At 37.6% G+C, this 14,658-nt stretch overlaps 1 protein-coding gene across 4 annotated transcripts in view; it reads right to left on the bottom strand.

The window, feature by feature from the left end:
- itgb8 (integrin, beta 8) overlaps window positions 1-14,248 on the bottom strand; it is a 34,364-nt gene extending 20,116 nt beyond the window's left edge. The window contains exons 1-7 of one of the 4 annotated variants that reach the window (XM_067425416.1): window positions 13,059-14,248; window positions 11,720-11,802; window positions 9,814-9,982; window positions 7,572-7,818; window positions 5,862-6,027; window positions 1,006-1,164; window positions 187-282 (exon numbers count right to left, since the gene is read on the bottom strand). In XM_067425416.1, coding sequence (XP_067281517.1) covers window positions 187-282; window positions 1,006-1,164; window positions 5,862-6,027; window positions 7,572-7,818; window positions 9,814-9,982; window positions 11,720-11,802; window positions 13,059-13,152 — 1,014 coding nt within the window. In that variant the 5' untranslated portion in view covers window positions 13,153-14,248. Of the gene's footprint in view, window positions 1-186; window positions 283-1,005; window positions 1,165-5,861; window positions 6,028-7,571; window positions 7,819-9,813; window positions 9,986-11,719; window positions 11,806-13,058 lie in introns of all 4 variants that reach the window. The other 3 variants (XM_067425414.1, XM_067425415.1, XM_067425413.1) reach the window with 3 other exon arrangements.
- Between the last annotated feature and the right edge of the window lie 410 nt (window positions 14,249-14,658).

The following is a 14,658-nucleotide window of genomic DNA, read 5'->3' on the forward strand; positions in this document are numbered from 1 at the left end:
TATTGTTAACAAACAAAACCCTGTTGAAAAGTGCTGCGGATTTGTCGAACCAGCTCTTTATCACTGAATGAACTCTAGTGACTGTGTGTGTTCCTATAAATCAGTGACCGCATTCTTGAAATCACTATTTCAAAATGAATTGATTTCTGGGCAACACCCAAACTCATGATGTGGGAGAGAAATTACCTCATACCACTGATATTGCACCTTGTCCACCGCAAAGATGGAGTAAACGTTGTTCTCCAGGAGTTTCTCAGCCAGTTGACCGATGGTTGGGTGCTCCTAAAAACAACGACAGCAACACAAATCTTGAGAAATTGAGAAATCACAGATTCTGGCTCTGATAGAAGCAGTGTGGAGGAAAATGTGTGTGCAGTTTTAGAAAATACATCTGGTGTAAAGTTGTCATCATGACAAACACAGGTACGAAACAATGTCAGAAATGTTTTTCTTAAAATAACACGTTGGTATATGAATATGATAATCATGGTATATATCAACAACAGTATTAAAGTGCTTTTTTGACATGGTGTTGTGAAAATGCAGGGCTTAGGATTTGAAAAGTGTCTTCTCACAAAGTCTACATATATTGGATCAAAAACTGTAATACTGTGAAATATTATTACAATTTAAAATAAGGGTTTTCTATTTTAATATACTTTAAAATATAATTTATTCCTGTGATCAAAGCTGTATTTTCAGCATCATTACTCCAGTCTTCAGTGTCACATGATCCTTCACTAATCACTATGATGAATATCATATTATTTTTAGTAAATTTACATACATACATATGTTGTATACCATTTGATAACCTCACTGTACCGTGGTATTATAACAGACAGAACTTTTGAATGTTTTCATGTATTTTTTTTAAACATTATTTACCTTTTAACCATCAAAACCTTTTATGAACAGATAAACGATTTGTTGAGGAAACAGACGGATACGCACCAGCTTTGCATCTGGTGTTTTGTGTGTGTCAAGTGCTGTTGTTTTTCTTACCATACTAGCGGTTTGAGAGTAGATGTTATCCTCTAGGTGGCAGCGGCCGTCATGAGGAACCACGATACCAGCCAGTTTACTGTCCAGAGCCAGATGAGACGGCTGGTCTGTCATAACCAACAGCAGATGCTTCGCTTCGGGTCGCCAGCCGATGTCTTCCTGCAGAGATGAATAAAGGTTTATAAATCTGAGTGTGTGTTTGATAAAGTACACTCAGCAGTTAGAGGATTGCATCATATAGAGCACTGACCCCTCTTTCCTCTGTTACTAATACAAGACAAACTGCACCAGTTGAGCGTTTAGCCGCCAGGATGAGTAATGTTTGAATGAATCATTCCTTAAATCAGGGACAGCCAGCCCCGCTCCTGGAGGGCCACCGTCCTGCAGACTTCAGTCCCAAACCTCCAACACACTGACCTGTAATACCACCAACACCCTGATCAGCTGTTTATATTCAGGTGTGCTTGATTTGGGACTGGAGCTAAACTCTGCAGGACGGTGGCCCTCGAGGAGCAGACGAGAGGAGAAGAGTTACTTTCTGATTTATAATTTTACTTGGCAGATGATAAAACTTACAAACAAATAAATAAGAATGAATTGATCAATAAAAATAAATAAATAAATAGACACTAAATTTTTTTAAATAAAAATAAATAATAAAAATGTATAATAATTATGATTTATTAAGAATAATAACAAATAATATTATATAAATAAATAAAAATACTAAGTAAATAAATATAAAAAGAACAATAAAAAATAACTACAAAGAAATACTACAAATAAATAACAAGTACATGATAAAAATGAAATGAATGGAAATAAATTATACAAATAATAAAAACACTAAAAACTATTAAAAAAATCTAAAAAATAAGACAAACAAACAAAACATATACTAAAAATTTAATGAATAAAACAATTACTAATTAAACAAACAAAACAATTATACTAAAAATAAAAATTTAAATAAATTAAAAATAAATAAAACAGAAATAAAAATACTAAAAACAAAGTAAATTAATATTAAAATAAACAAATAGAAATTAATTAAAATAAATACAACTAAATACTAAAAATAAATGAATAGTAGACGATAAAATGTCATTCATTCACTCAATTATGTTAATGAATAAAAAATAAAACAAATAAATAGCGATAAATAAAAACCACAGCTACTAAAACAAATAAAAAATAATTTAAATTAAAATATAAATTAAAAAAACAAAATATGTATTCAAATAAAAATAAACAGTAAAATAAATAAAATAGAATACTAATAAAACAAACTAACAAACAAGCAAAAATTATACTTAAGAATAAGAATAAAAACAAATAAATACTATAATATCATAATATCTGATAATAGATCTCGTTTGATTTGAGCCTGTGTTACTAACGGTCAAACTGCACCAGAGTTTTTATTAGAAATGTTTGAGTAAAAGATGCCAACAGGAAGTACTTTTTAAAGTTACAGCCGCTAGTTACTGATCAGCGAGAAGCTGTCTCATGAAAAACAACACAAGGAAAGTTAAAGGGATAGTTCACTTTAAAATGCTCACCCTCAAGTTGTTTCAAACCTGTATGAATTTCTTTCTTCCATTGAACACAAGGGAAGATATTTTGAAGAATGTCAGTAACCAAACAGTTAACTGGAGCCATTTGCTTCTATAGTAGGAAGGGAAAAAAATACTATAGAAGTCAATGGCTCCAGTTAACTGTTTGGTCACTGACATTCTTCAAAATATCTTCCCTTGTGTTCAGCTGAAGAAAGAAATTCATACAGGTTTGAAACAACTTGAGGGTGAGTAAAGGATGACATAGCATTTTAAAGTGAACTATCCCTTTAAGGAAGGGACGAATATTCCACCTGAGGCCCATGGCTTTCAAGGTCAGAGCGCTCAGTGCCAAAGAAAACATCTCTTTCATGCTCGGGGCTTTCAGTTTCTGACTTTAGGGAGGCATGATGGTCGCTACAGAGGGACATCACGAAGAATGAAACCCATTCAAGGTCATTTTCCAGAGCGTTTATCAGACCACACTGCAATTCACAGAACAGTTGGACGCCATAAAGAGGCTTTGTTGATGCCAAGCCGGTCGTCCTGCGGGGACGCTCTTACACTTCACTACAACCGGCCGCGTGAAGACGAGCTCGCCTCCCATGACTGAGAGATGACATCATCCTCCGAAAACAGGCCGATGAGATGGAGATGGAGATGGAGGTGGCTGATTCAGCGCTTCTGGAGTCTCCCGCTGAGGTCCGGCTTAATGCTATACACTCTTCTGGCACTGTTCCCATTCCCAGGCAAAGGACCTGAGACACGCAGTCTCCGGAGCAACCGCAGGAGAAAATATGCTCTGATGACACAGGAACAGTCATGCTAACACACACAGTTTTTACACTGCAAAACAATTACTTAGTATTTTTGTCTTGGGGTTGAACGACTTTCATTTTTTTAAAAGTCGACATTTATGTGATGAAAGTCGACGTCGACTAGTCGCTGATGACGCCATTAATTAAAAAATAAATAAACCTGAACCTTGAGCTGAGACTCGAACTCGGGTCTTCTTGTGCACAGCTGATATGGCATATGACACAGCGCTGCCCATAAGGTTATTGACAGCTTTTGTATCGGTTCTTTTGTCTTATTATGGTCATATTTCTCACAGATTTCTGCTCGTTCTGAATAAGATACAGATAAAATAGCACAATAAAGATTACATGTGAATGCATTAGTAAGTGATTGTGTGTGAATTAATTAAACCTGGCAGCGTCTCTCTACTATACTAATAGTGAAGCTGTGAGTTTTAATTATCAAGAAATACATGCTAGAACGTTTCAGTTTCTAAGCTATTTTTTTTGATAAATCACAAAACAGTGTTGACAATACATTTTTGCGCTACTGAATGGTTGTGTGTGAGGCGCGCGCGATCTCCGCGTGATGTGCGATCGTCTGTGTGTGTTTTTTGCAGTGCAGCACGCAGTTTAGCGCGATTATTAACTTACGTGTACAATAAGCGTGCATTCTCCCGATCAATTTTGAGCATCCAGATGGTAATCAAACATTTCTTGTGGAGAGCTCTCGGAGGATGCATTTATTTGTCATTTTTTAACTGTTCAAAACAGAGCCTGCATGTCAGGAATTGCTTATCCTGTTGCGCCCTCTATAGGCCAGCGACTAGTCGACGTCAAGCTAAAGCGTCATGACAGAGCATTAAGGTCGACTAGTCGATTAGTCGACTAGTCGGTGCAACCCCTTGTTTCTAGTCCAAACTTCAAAAAAATTCTTAAAACAATAAGTATTTACTAGACAAGCAAAAGTAATTTTCTTGTTTTGGGAACAAATAACTCAAAATTAAGAGAGATAAAATAAGCAAAATAATCTGCCAGTGGGGTAAGCGTTATTTTGCTTACTTTATTTTGAGTTATTTTTTCCCGAAACAAGACAATTTTTACTTCTCTAGTAGATGTTTCTCAATGTAAGAATTTTTTTTAGAAATTTTGACAAGACAAAAAAACTAAGTAAGAAAAGCATTTTTTTGCAGTGGAAGGTTTAAAAAAAAAGAAAAAAGAAAAAGAAGTAATTGCCGGGACCATAATGCACAGAAGGGAAGAGAGCGGTCTGGTCAGATCATTAGTGCCGTCTCTGCTCAGGCAATCAGGCAAGCAATGACTCGACCAAACTACTCACGCCAACGGCCAAATATTGGCATTAATAATTCCTAAAATCACGCGTAGAGGGATGTTTCTTTGCTGATTTATAACTTCACTTGGAGGATAATGAAACATGCTAATAATAATAATAATAATAAATAGTAAAATACATAATTAAACAGTTAAAATAAATAAATAAATAATGGTCAAATAAATAAATTGTAAACAAACTAACAAACAAATAGCAAAACTGGTAAAATAAACAAATAGTAGTTAAATACATTTATAAATAAATAGTAAAATAAATAGTAAAAATACGTAAATAAATTGCACAAATAAATAAATAATATAAATAAATAAATAGTAAACATAAATACATAATTTATGTATTTATATACATAAACACATAGTAAAAATAAATAATCAAACAGTAAAAATAAATAAATAGTTTATTTTTAAAAACAAACAAAACAACAAACAAAAATAAATAAATAAATAATATTACTCATAATAGATTTTTATAATAAAAATAAACAAACAAAATAAATAAATAATATCATATTACATTATATAAAAAAGTCAGATTCATAGACTGTAAAAAAAGACTGACTCCTTCCACTGTATAAAAATGAAGTCCGTTTACGTCGTTCAGAGCCCGAGACTGATCCTGAGTGCATCAAAGTCCCGCCCCCGCAGACTCACACAGCTGTCAATCATAATGTAACGGCCCGTTTTTATCACATCAAAAAACTAAAAACACTCTTACTGGGAAAATTGACACTTTAACATACGTATGCATGATGAGAACAACCTAAAATGACAGACTCTTTGGAAAACATTAAAAAAAATATATATAATCAGATTTTTTTGTTTTTGTTTGTCCCATTTGATTACATGGAGAGGGAGCTATCCTGCAGCCAGCCAGCAGGGGGCGTTCAAAAGGCTTTGGCTTCACTTTACAGGGCTTGTTTGGCAAACTTGGTCACAATAGATTTGAGGGTGCACTTCTGACTTGAGCAAGTAAGGAACCACCTAGCAACCATCCAGAACACCCTAGCAACATCAGAATACACCCACTTTGGTGAAACGCTGCAAACCCTCATAGACTGATGCAACTGGCAATGGCTCACAGCCATCTGAACACTAACGCAACTACAGCCATCTTTTAGTAAGCTATGCTTTGGAAAGCAGGGGGGTTTACCTGGCAAACGGTGGCCTGCAGCATGGCATCAAAGCCGCCCTCGGGTGTGTCCATGTTCCCAGAGATCCTCTGCTCCTGAATGACCCGAGTGAACTCAGTCATGTTCTCCGTGACTGGGAGGACGTGGATAAACCCGTGAGCGGGCCTGCAGTGGATATCATAATCACTAGGACCAGAGAGGGAGGGAGAAACGACATGTCATCTTCTCTATATTCCCACACTAGTCAGAATGAGATCACTAAGGAATGCAGTCGGGATCCCCAGGCTGGATTTAGACTCCTGGGATCAGCTACGAGACCTCTGGAGCGTCCCATAGGAAACACTAATCACAGATCAGATCTCGTGTTAATATCTCAATTGAGTTGAAACTCCAGCTGATGTGCATCTCCTCTAGAGTTTCAGAAAAGATTAATAAGTGTGGCTACTGGTAACTAAAAACTGTTCAATAAACTGGGAAATATCAGAAATTAAATATGTACTATTGTACTAAAGCTAAAATAAAAATAAATGAAGGCTTTATAGAAAAACAAAGCACATAAAATTACAAAAAATATAAATAAATAAGTAAAGTACAACAACTAATTAATATAAAATGAATATAAATTAAAGCTAAATAATAATAATAATAATAATTTCTAAATGTTTTAAAAATAAAATGCATTCTACAAATAAATTAAATATCTATATAGAAAAATAAAAACACATCAAATTACAAAATATCAAAATATAAATAAATAAATCTAAAAGGAAATATTTAAACCTAATAAAAATGACAAAAGCACAGCACTATTAAAACACTAAAAATATATAATAATAAAATAAAAGCAAACAATAAGTTCTAAACTTTCTGAAACTAAAATATAAATCCTACAACTAAATTAAAGTGTTATAGAAATATTAAAAAAAAAAAAAAAAAACTAATAAAAAAGCACAAACTACTAAAACAAAAACTACATTATTAAAACTATTTTATATTAACATAAATATAAAATAAAAGCATTACATAAATAAATACTAAAAATATAAAATAAAAATGATAAATAATACTAAACTAACACTGAGATCAATTGAGCTCAAACATTTTTCATCAAGTTCTCAACAGTTGACACATCTGTGTCTGTTTTAATTTATTCTCCAAAGTTAACACTCAACTGAAACTCAGTTGTCCTAAGCATGCTTTTTTGTTGTTGCTCAGTTTACAAAAAAAAAAAAGCAAATAATATTTTTTTAATATTTTGGATCTTTCTGTTTGCAGTCACTGTTAAGGTCAAGAAAAGGTCCAGGAAAAAAAAGATGTCCTTCACAAAAATGTTCCACAAGATATACAATCTGGACAAAATAATCTTATATATATATATATAAACTGCAATTCTGTGCCAATCTCAATTCAGAAGCATTAAGTGCACAGCAAGCGATACACAGTAATAATAATATTTACAAAAAAAACTCAAGGACTCAACTATCAACTCACATGTTTCTCCTAAAGTCTCTTAAAAAATAAAAAAGACACATGAGTAAAGCACTGAGCTATAGTAAGAGTAGAGCTGCTCAGTGTGTATAGCAGCTCGGATCATTGTTAAGAAATCTCTGATTTGATCTCACTGATGGCTTATTATTTTTTACAGAGCTCATTATTATGAGACTAGTTGTCATTTGTGACTGTTCTTTCCTATGGGTTGTTTTGCTGAGCCTGAGATCCAGTATGTTCACCTGCAAGGGTTCACAAGTTTGGAGGGGTGCACGTCGATGTACGGAGACACCGGCTTGTCCACAAAAGAGCCGAAGCCGACTCTGAAGTCGCTCGAGTGTTCCTTCATCTGGTGAGACAGAGCCAGACCCACAGTCTTCAACCGGTCCAGGTTGTCCTGCATGGACGCCGAGACGTCCACTAGATAGTACAGATCCACAGGGTACCGTTCCAACTGCTGCACCTCAATCACAAAGCTCGCCTCGCCACCTGTGTCAGGAAATTACATCATCATTATTTCACATTTAATGAGGAAGCTCTGGGTGATTTACGATAGCCCGTTGTTATATAGTTTATAAGGTGCTTTCGGTTTGCTAGGGTGTTCTTGGTAGGTCTACATGATATATTGAATTAAAACGCACAAGCTGTGATTTAATGAAGCAAAAACTGTGCTATGGGTTTACACAAGTGTAGTTCATGATACAGAGTCTCCAAACGGATCGGTTTATTTACTGTGAGCTGGATGTATGGTGTAGGATGTATGGCCTAGCAGGTATGGCATAGCAAGTGTGGCGTAGGGCGTTTGCCGTAGGGCGTTTGGCGTAGGCCGTTTGGCGTTTGCCGTAGGGGGTTTGCCGTAGGGCGTTTGGCGTAGTGCGTTTGCCGTAGGGCGTTTGGTGTAGGCCGTTTGCCGTAGGGGGTTTGGCGTAGGGCGTTTGGTGTAGGCCGTTTGCCGTAGGGGGTTTGGCGTAGGGCGTTTGGCGTAGGGGGTTTGGCGTAGGCCGTTTGCCATAGGCCACTTGCCGTAGGCCGTTTGGCGTAGGGGGCTTGCCGTAGGGGGTTTGCCGTAGGGCGTTTGGCGTAGGGCGTTTGGCGTAGGGCGTTTGGCGTAGAACGTTTGCCGTAGGGGGTTTGCCGTAGGGGGTTTGCCGTAGGGGGTTTGCCGTAGGGCGTTTGGCGTAGGGCGTTTGGCGTAGGTGTTTGGCGTAGGGCGTTTGGCGTAGGGCGTTTGCCGTAGGGCGTTTGCCGTAGGGTGTTTGCCGTAGAGCGTTTGCCGTAGGGCGTTTGCCGTAGGGCGTTTGCCGTAGGGCGTTTGGTGTAGGATGTTTGTCGTAGGGCGTTTGGTGTAGGGCGTTTGGTGTAGGGCGTTTGGCGTAGGGCGTTTGGCGTTTGCCGTAGAGTGTTTGGCGTAGGGCGTTTGGCGTAGGGCGTTTGCCGTAGGGCGTTTGGCGTAGGGCGTTTGGTGTAGGATGTTTGTCGTAGGGCGTTTGGTGTAGGGCGTTTGGTGTAGGGCGTTTGGTGTAGGGTGTTTGCCGTAGGGCGTTTGGTGTAGGGCGTTTGGTGCAGGGCGTTTGGCGTAGGGCGTTTGGCGTAGGGCGTTTGGCGTAGGGCGTTTGGCGTAGGGTGTTTGGCGTAGAGCGTTTGCCGTAGGGCGTTTGGCGTAGGGCGTTTGGCGTAGGGCGTTTGGTGTAGGATGTTTGTCGTAGGGCGTTTGGTGTAGGGCGTTTGGCGTAGGGCGTTTGGTGTAGGGTGTTTGGTGCAGGGCGTTTGCCGTAGGGCGTTTGGCGTAGGGCGTTTGGCGTAGGGCGTTTGCCGTAGGGCGTTTGCCGTAGGGCGTTTGATGTAGTATAAGCTTAGGTGATAATTGATGAATGTGGAAGTGCAGATGATAGTGTAAAACAAAATGCCGGTCCCAAACTAGAAGTCTAAAACAAGAAGTTTTACAGAAAAAGTCAAACCACATGAACGTCATACGATGGGTCAGAGGTCACTCTTCCGCCGAAACTCGACTCGTGTACGGCCGTTGGCGGAAGCCAGTGATTATAGTTCATAAAGCTATAAATATGGATATTTTTCTTACAAAAACCCATGGCTTCTGTTCAGAAGGCATTTATTAACCCACTGGAGTCGTATGGATCACTTTTATGATGGATGGATGCACTTTTTTGAGCTTTTAAAAAAACAAGGTGTCATTCACTCCCACTATAAATCTAGGAAGAGCCAGGATATTATTTAAAAAATATTTTCTATGCAGATGCTTTCCCAACAAAATCACTGCAATCATTCCAGAATGATTAATTCCTACCAAATAGAGTTATTAAAGTCATCTGGTGAAACTCCCTGTATTTTTTCATATTGCAATATATATTATCGCAATGGCAGTTTTTTCCAGTATTGTGCAGCTCTTGTTATTAGTGATTGCCGGGGCATCTCTGCATGAGTTCAGTGGTTGATTCTGGTATATTTGGTCTGGTGTGCCGTTACCTGGCCGTAGGTGGATGGAAATCTCCCTCGGGGCCACCTGTGAGCTGCTGATGGCGGCGTTCACTTCCACTTTCACTTTTGGGTTCTCGATAAACTCCTCTTCACAGCCGCGGACTCGCAGGTCGGACACAGATCCGCATCGCTGGCTTACATGCGCCCCGTCCAGAAACTTCTGGCAGAGTAAACAGACCATCAGAAAGGTCAAGGGTCACTGCAAATGTCCGCTGCTCCTAGAAACAGGGCGACTGTTGTGTCGGGTGGCATTATTTAAACTACACAGAGCGTGCAAAAGCTCTTTGGCTCAAAGACTGTTGTTGAGATGTCGGTCAGGGATTAGACTGACCGGTGCCGAGCACCACAGCCGCTTAATGAACTTATTTTCTTAACCACAATACGCACATCTTTCTTTACAAAGAAAGCATTCAAATGAAGCGCTTGTCCTGAGAATATAAACATGTCACTGAAGCAGAAAGTTAAAACTTTATAAACGGACTAACTAAAGCCTGACCGAACCACAACCGCTCTTTACTGGACAAAACGCTCACATTGTTATAATTAAGGTAGACTTACTTCTCAAATCTTATATTATATATATATATATATATATATATATATATATATATATATATATATATATATATATATATAAATAAAACTAATTAAAAAAATCAATATATATATATATATATATATATATATATATATTGATTTTTTTAATTAGTTTTCCTCTGATTATTAATTTTTACTTTTATTTTAGTAGGTTTAGTTTTCAAAACTATTAATCACATCAAACATAACATTGTGTATGTGTATTAATGTATAAAATATATATAAATATACAAATGTTGAAGTTACATATAATCATGACTAATCAGTTTGAAAGTACTAGTTTATTTATTAACTTTTTTTATTTTATTATTGCTATTTTTAAAAAAAATTGTACGTCATTTTATTTATTTTTATTCATTTTATTAATTAATTAATTTTGCTTATATATATATATATATATATATATATATATATATATATATATAAACAAGTTTTATTTTAGTATTATTCATTCATATATTAATATTTTAAACAAGCTTTTCAGTTTTCATTTTAATTTTACTTTACGTTTATGTTTTATGTGCTTTGTCATTTTTATCAGATTTGGTCAGATCTATTTAGCTTTAATTTAAATTTATTTCAGCTTTAATCCTTTATTTTTATTTATTAATTTATATCTGCTTTATGTATAGCTGTCATTTATTTTTTATTTTTTTGGGTTTAGTTATTTTAGTACTTTGATAAATAACATCTATATTTTATTTCAGCTGTATTTCAATTACAGCTTTATTTTCAATTATTTTATAATAGATGTAATATTTTGAAAGTTATTTTTACATTTTTTAATTAGCGTCACTGTGTTAAACTAACAGTCATATTTGTTTAAAACTTGTTTATTCATAGCTTTAGAGACTTCATCAACTTAAAACTAGGCACCAATGAGTCAATAACCGTTGAATCTCAACTGAGATATCATGAGGAGCGTGTCGTTCCTCTGGGTTAGGTGAGGATTGCCTTAGAAACACATTAATGCCCATATCAGAAGTTTCTGCAATATCCATGTTATGGGTTCCCACGATCACCTAAGCTCCCAAAGCATTCTGGGTATTAGGAATCTAGTGTTTTATCGCTAAAAGACTAAACACTTTAGTGCTTCACACACTTAAATCTTGAGCAGTGTGCCGAGATACAACAATAGCAGCTCTCTCACACACAGGCATGCACACACACACACACACACACACACACACACACACACACACACACACACACACACACACACACACACACACACACACACACACACACACACACACACACACACACACACACACACACACACACACACACACACTACCTCCTGAGAGCACCATGCACATTCAGGGCCGCGTCTCAGACAGTCTTCACATGTGGAGGCGAGGGCAGGCCGGCATTGGTTATCTGCTGAACACAGAGACAGGCACATTTACACATGAATGAGCAAGTGTTCAGATCTTCAGCGGGGCTTTGTGACAAACACACACCCTGTCACAAACACAACAGAGGACTGCTAGGAGAGAAAATGTCTCAAAAACAGGACTTTAATGAACAAATCACAGCATAACACATGAATGGGAGGATATTAATGTGCACAGCCGTGCTGTATAACCTGAGGCCTGATGTGACACCCTACAGTACGGGACTCGATGTTACAGCACAAACATACACTAAGAACATTCAGCTAACATTTTCAATAAGTTCTGAACGTTAACATTTAAAAAAACAAGAAGAAAAAAAACATAGGTTACATGTCATTTTAAGGTGACGCATTACATACTCAAAAAAGTACAGAGTACTACTTACTATAGAGTTACGGTTAGGGTTAGGTTTAGGGTTAGTTACTTGTAAATATTCATAATTTACTGTTATTACTATAGTTAGTAAATTGACGTGTAACTATGTCATGCTTAAAATAAAGTGTTACCAAAACATTCCATGAATGATCCGCTAACATAATTAAAGACCAACTAATAATGAACGTTCTATTAATGTTACTGGAAGAACGTTTGCTCAACTTTGAGAGAACGTTGCCACAACATTAACATGCAGGGACATTCACTGTTAGCTGGTTTCTGAGTAAATGTGTTTAAACTATATGAAATCTAAAGCCATTTTCTACGACATATCTGCATTTAAAATGTATTAGACTATGAAGTGCAACAGTTAACAAATGTGAAACAGCCTGAATGAAAAGTAGTAACAATAATATCAGAGAAACTGATTAATAAACCTGGCATTTAATGAAAGTAATGTATAGCCTTCTAGTGTGTTTCCCCACAAAATGATATACATATACACACACACACACACATATATATATATATATATATATATATATATATATATATATATATATATATATATATATATTTAAATATACACACACACACACATGTTATATAAAACCGTTTAGATCATTTACGTAACAAATAAATGTCTTATTTTAGGACACGTTGAAACCAACACACACAGTTTTGACTCAAACCTTGGTGAGCTGAGAACCGCGTGACAACTTGCCCCATGTGTAAACACTGACATTCCCATTCATTTCCACGAGTTCGTCATCTTAAGATGCAGCTGGCTGGACCATGGCAGGGTAAACACAATGAACTCAGTGAACGAGCTGCGAAAGGGTAACGATCGACAGCCAAACTCACCCGAATCGGACCTCACGAGCAGGAGCAGCACCGAGATGAGCAGCAGCGAGCGAAGAGCAATCAGATCACAGTACCGACGCATGCAGGAAGTCATAGCAACATTGAGTGAGAGTTAGTGTGTGTGTGTGTGTGTGTGTGTGACCGACTCGCCAGCGTCTCGGGGTTTGAACCGCGACTGAAAATCCCCCGGGAACACGTCAGACCCTCATCTGCGCGAACAAAGGAGGGCGATTTGCATCACCCGACGACTTTCTAATCCTGAGCCCTTCACATGTCCAGATTCAGATTATGCGCGGCGGACCCGCGGAGCGCGCAATTTGTTGTCATTGTGCGCTTTTACGCATCAGCCGCGCAGGTGACGCTCGCTCCGGCATCTGTGCTCTTCTTGTATCGTCGAGCAAAGGTCATCCTCTGCGCGTCATTCCTCAAAGGTGTTCGGCGACGCAAGAAACTGCATTCATTGTTGTTCATTGCCGTGAAAGTAGAGACGCCCACCTCTACGAGCCCGAACTGAGTCAGCCTGAGATCAAGCTACTGTAGAGGAGGAGGAGGGATTGTAATGTCCCCTCCACTCCACCTTGGACTTTTCTTCTGTATGAGAATGAGGTTGTTGAGAAAAACCTGGCACGGGCAGCAAAACTGAGGCTTGTATTTAATGCCTTTCCTTCAGTGGGGAATTTAAGCAATCCTGAGTACATGGCACAAAGGAAAGCCTATTAGTTCACCCATTAATTAGTCCGCATGAAATCAAAATGGAAGCTTTTTGGCTTTTAGTATTAATATGTTAGGATTAATATGACAAAATTCGCATTTAGAAGATATAAGCATACCGTCCACCAATCATTAAGTATTTTGATGACATCACTGCACTTCAGCTACTCATCAGATTTTCTGTCCAATAAAATGCTCTCTAGAATCTGAAGCCCCGCCTACTACATTATAAATAGACAGAGCGGATCATGTGATGAGTCAACTAAAAAAAACATGTTTGAATTCTGCACAGAATGATATTTTAAAGCGATATGAGGAGATCAGAAAGAGAAACGGTTAGAGATTATGAGGAAACTGCAGCTTTATCGAGCTCAACAGCGAGTTGTGATATAAACTAAACGCCATTTTTAAAAGGGGAGGGGCTGTTTGATATGCCCCGCCCACTCTTCCTGTTTCAGTGGAAGTTCCGTCAAAAATAACAAAAAGAGCCATTAAGGGGGGGGGGGGCACTCAGTTTCAGTCAATCTCATGTCAATCTTGAGTACCTATAGAGTAGTATTGCATCTTTCATATCTCCAAAAAGTCTTTAGTTTTATTATATTTATAAAAGGAATATGGGCTGTACCGAGTCTTTCCGGAAAAAACAGAGCGCCTGGAGGCGTATCGTGTGGGCGGAGCTAAAGAATGACGAATGCGCAGCTACTGCACGAGAGCTTCTGAAAGCTGACATCATCAAGCGTGGAGATGAAAACGTTACCCTAAATAAACCATGGCTATCAGATTCAACTAATACAGATATGATCCAGAATCAGATTCGGAGGCTGAAATAAACTGAACAGGAGAAACAGCAGCAGCAGGACGTCCGTCTCTGTGGTATGGACTGTATTTA

Source organism: Pseudorasbora parva, chromosome 19 (genome assembly GCF_024679245.1).
Source record: "Pseudorasbora parva isolate DD20220531a chromosome 19, ASM2467924v1, whole genome shotgun sequence".
In the NCBI taxonomy this organism is placed as follows: Eukaryota; Metazoa; Chordata; class Actinopteri; order Cypriniformes; family Gobionidae; genus Pseudorasbora; species Pseudorasbora parva.